Source organism: Limulus polyphemus, unplaced genomic scaffold (genome assembly GCF_000517525.1).
Source record: "Limulus polyphemus unplaced genomic scaffold, Limulus_polyphemus-2.1.2 Scaffold3245, whole genome shotgun sequence".
NCBI classification, from domain to species: Eukaryota; Metazoa; Arthropoda; class Merostomata; order Xiphosura; family Limulidae; genus Limulus; species Limulus polyphemus.
Window position 1 is genome coordinate 47,723 of NW_013668855.1, and position 3,639 is coordinate 51,361.

At 35.3% G+C, this 3,639-nt stretch overlaps 1 protein-coding gene across 1 annotated transcript in view; it reads right to left on the reverse strand.

Moving 5' to 3' along the window:
- LOC106468976 (adhesion G protein-coupled receptor L4-like) overlaps nt 1-3,639 on the reverse strand; it is a 36,253-nt gene that overhangs the window by 13,548 nt on the left and 19,066 nt on the right. Inside the window, exon 11 of the mRNA XM_022397374.1 lies at nt 2,446-2,568. Coding sequence (XP_022253082.1) covers nt 2,446-2,568 — 123 coding nt within the window. The remainder of the gene's footprint in view (nt 1-2,445; nt 2,569-3,639) is intronic.

The window sequence follows — 3,639 nt, forward strand, 5'->3', positions numbered from 1 at the left end:
TGTGTCGCTTAAGTTTCGTCGCAACGAAGTTACGGAAAATCAATTAACAAACGGAGACGTAACAATATGAAACAATAGCCGTCTCAAGCTTGAGGGTGAATATAAAAATTCAAATAATATTCATGAACATAGGGGTGGGAGTTTAATTTTTTATATTACTACGATTTATGGTGCATGATCCAGTCTCAGCGTATGATCCAGTCTCAGTGTATGAACTAGTCTCAGTGTATGAACCAGTCTCAGTGTATGAACCAGTCTCAGTGTATGATCCAGTCTCAGCGTATGATCCAGTCTCAGCGTATGATCCAGTCTCAGTGTATGAACCAATCTCAGTGTATGATCCAGTCTCAGTGTATGAACCAGTCTCAGTGTATGAACCAGTCTCAGTGTATGAACCAGTCTCAGTGTATGAACCAGTCTCAGTGTATGATCCAGTCTCAGTGTATGATCCAGTCTCAGTGTATGATCCAGTCTCAGTGTATGATCCAGTCTCAGTGTATGAACCAGTCTCAGTGTATGATCCAGTCTCAGCGTAAGTGTTGTAATTAATCGTGTACACAACAAAAATTAATCAGAATTGTTGACACTGAATCCATTTAGTAAAGATGTTTTCCTTCTCATAACACGTTATGGTCTTGTCAAACAGGGGTTAAAGGAAGTGAAATGTTTCTTTGATGAAATTCATACAAAGTTACAGTAGGTGTACCTGTACTAGCCGTATATCATTTTCAAGCGATAGACAAGAGAGAAGGAAGCTAGTCAACGCCATCCAGCGTTAACTCTTGGGCTATACTGTTATAAAGTTGCTGTTATGTGTGGTACTTCTATTATTATAAAGTTCCTGCTACGTGCGGTAGTAATGTTGTTATAAAGTTCCTTCTACGTGTTGTAGTTATGTTGCTCTAAAAGTTGCTGTTATGTGTGGTAGTTATGTTGTTATAAAGTTCCTTCTACGTGTGGTAGTTGTATTGTTATAAAGTTCCTATTACATGTAGCAGTTGTATTGTTATAAAGTTCCTGTTACTTGTGGTAGTTATATTGTTATGAACTTCCTGCTACTTGTGATAGTTATATTGTTATGAACTTCCTGCTACTTGTGATAGTTGTATTGTTATGAACTTCCTTCTATGTGTGGTAGTCATATTGTTATAAACTTCCTAAGTGTGGTAGTTGCATTGTTATAAATTTTCTGCTACTTGTGGTAGTTGTATTGTTATAAACTTACTGCTACTTGTGATAGTTGTATTGTTATAAACTTCCTGTTATATGTGATAGTTGTGTTGTTATAAACTTCCTGCTACTTGTGATAGTTGTATTGTTATAAATTTTCTGCTACTTGTGATATTTGTATTGTTATAAACTTCCTGCTACTTGTGGTAGTTGTATTGTTATAAACTTCCTGCTACTTGTGATAGTTGTATTGTTATAAACTTCCTGCTACTTGTGATAGTTGTGTTGTTATAAATTTTCTGCTACTTGTGATAGTTGTATTGTTATAAATTTTCTGCTACTTGTGATAGTTGTGTTGTTATAAACTTCCTGCTACTTGTGATAGTTGTATTGTTATGAACTTCTTGCTACTTGTGGTAGTTGTATTGTTATAAACTTCCTGCTACTTGTGATAGTTGTATTGTTATAAATTTTCTGCTACTTGTGATAGTTGTGTTGTTATAAACTTCCTGCTACTTGTGATAGTTGTATTGTTATAAACTTCCTGCTACTTTTGGTAGTTATATTGTTATAAACTTCCTGCTACTTGTGATAGTTGTATTGTTATAAACTTCCTGCTACTTGTGATAGTTGTGTTGTTATAAACTTCCTGCTACTTGTGATAGTTGTATTGTTATAAACTTCCTGCTACTTGTGATAGTTGTGTTGTTATAAACTTCCTGCTACTTGTGATAGTTGTATTGTTATAAACTTCCTGCTGTGTGTGGTAGTCATATTGTTATAAGCTTCCTTCTATGTGTGGTAGTTGTATTGTTATAAAATTGTTGTTATAGGTGTTAGTGTATTGTTATGCATTTCCTGCTATGTGTTGCAGTTGTATTGTTATAAGGTTCCTCTTATATGCGTTAGTTGTATTGTTATGAACTTCCTACTATGTGTGATAGCTGTATTGCTCTAAACTTCCTGCTATATGTTGTGTGGTAGTTGTATTGTTACAAAGCTCTTGCTATGTGTGGTAGTTGTACTGCTCTAACGTTCCTGCTACATATTGTGTGGTTTATGATCTTGCTCAGTGAATGTTTCCATGTGTTTATGGACTCGTCTGAAAGCAAGAATCTGGCACTTGTATTTAAATTTTGTTAGAGAACAAGTTTGTGTAATACCCACATAAGCAATATTAATTTTGAATATTTCATATCCTTCTGTGATTTAAGATAAGAACACCATGAGCTGTTTGAGGAAATATGATACGTACACCCGTACTTGAATAATTACCTTCTTGTTTCCAGTACACACATTGCATTCGCCTCTCTTCAGGAGCTGACATGATGTACACGAGTGGCTTTGTGAGGTTAATCAGCTTCAAATCATTGATGCTTGTTTGAAGAACCTTTTGATCTAGAGCAAAGAGAAGCAATCATGTGTTTAGATGTTCAAAATAACATGAATGTTTGTTGTTAGTCGTTATGAATAAAAACTCTCTACAACTCATCCTGTACCCGGTACTTCAAGAAGAACAGTGATTTAATAAGGCGCTCAAGTACCAGGTACAGGATGAGTTGTAGAGAGCTTTTTATTAACAACAGTTAGGACATCAAAAGGAAGACCTTATTAAATCACTGTTCTGAGCGTTTTGATGTCCTAACTGTTGTTAATAAAAAACTCTCTACAACTCATCCTGTACCTGGTACTTCAAGACCTTATTAAATCACTGTCCTGAGTGCTTTGATGTCCTAACTGTTGTTAATAAAAAGCTCTCTACAACTCATCCTGTACCTGGTACTTCAAGACCTTATTAAATCACTGTCCTGAGTGCTTTGATGTCCTAACTGTTGTTAATAAAAAGCTCTCTACAACTCATCCTGTACCTGGTACTTCAAGACCTTATTAAATCACTTTCCTGAGTGTTTTGATGTCCAAACTGTTAATAAAAAATTCTCTACAACTCATCCTGTACCCGGTACTTCAAGACCTTATTAAATCACTGTTCTAAGCATTTTGATGTCCTAACTGTTGTTAATAAAAAGCTCTCTACAACTCATCCTGTACCTGGTACTTCAAGACCTTATTAAATTATGTTCTGAGCGTTTTGATGTCCTAACTGTTGTTAATAAAAAAACTCTCTACAACTCATCCTGTGCCTGGTACTTCAATACCTTATTAAATCACTGTCCTGAGTGCTTTGATGTCCTAACTGTTGTTAATAAAAAGCTCTCTACAACTCATCCTGTACCTGGTACTTCAAGACCTTATTAAATCACTTTCCTGAGTGTTTTGATGTCCAAACTGTTAATAAAAACTCTCTACAACTCATCCTGTACCTGGTACTTCAAGACCTTATTAAATCACTGTTCTAAGAGAAGTACCAGGTACAGGATGAGTTGTAGAGAGCTTTTTATTAACAACAGTTAGGACATCAAAATCTTGAGAACAGTGATTTAATAAGGCAGTGTTTTGATGTCCAAACTG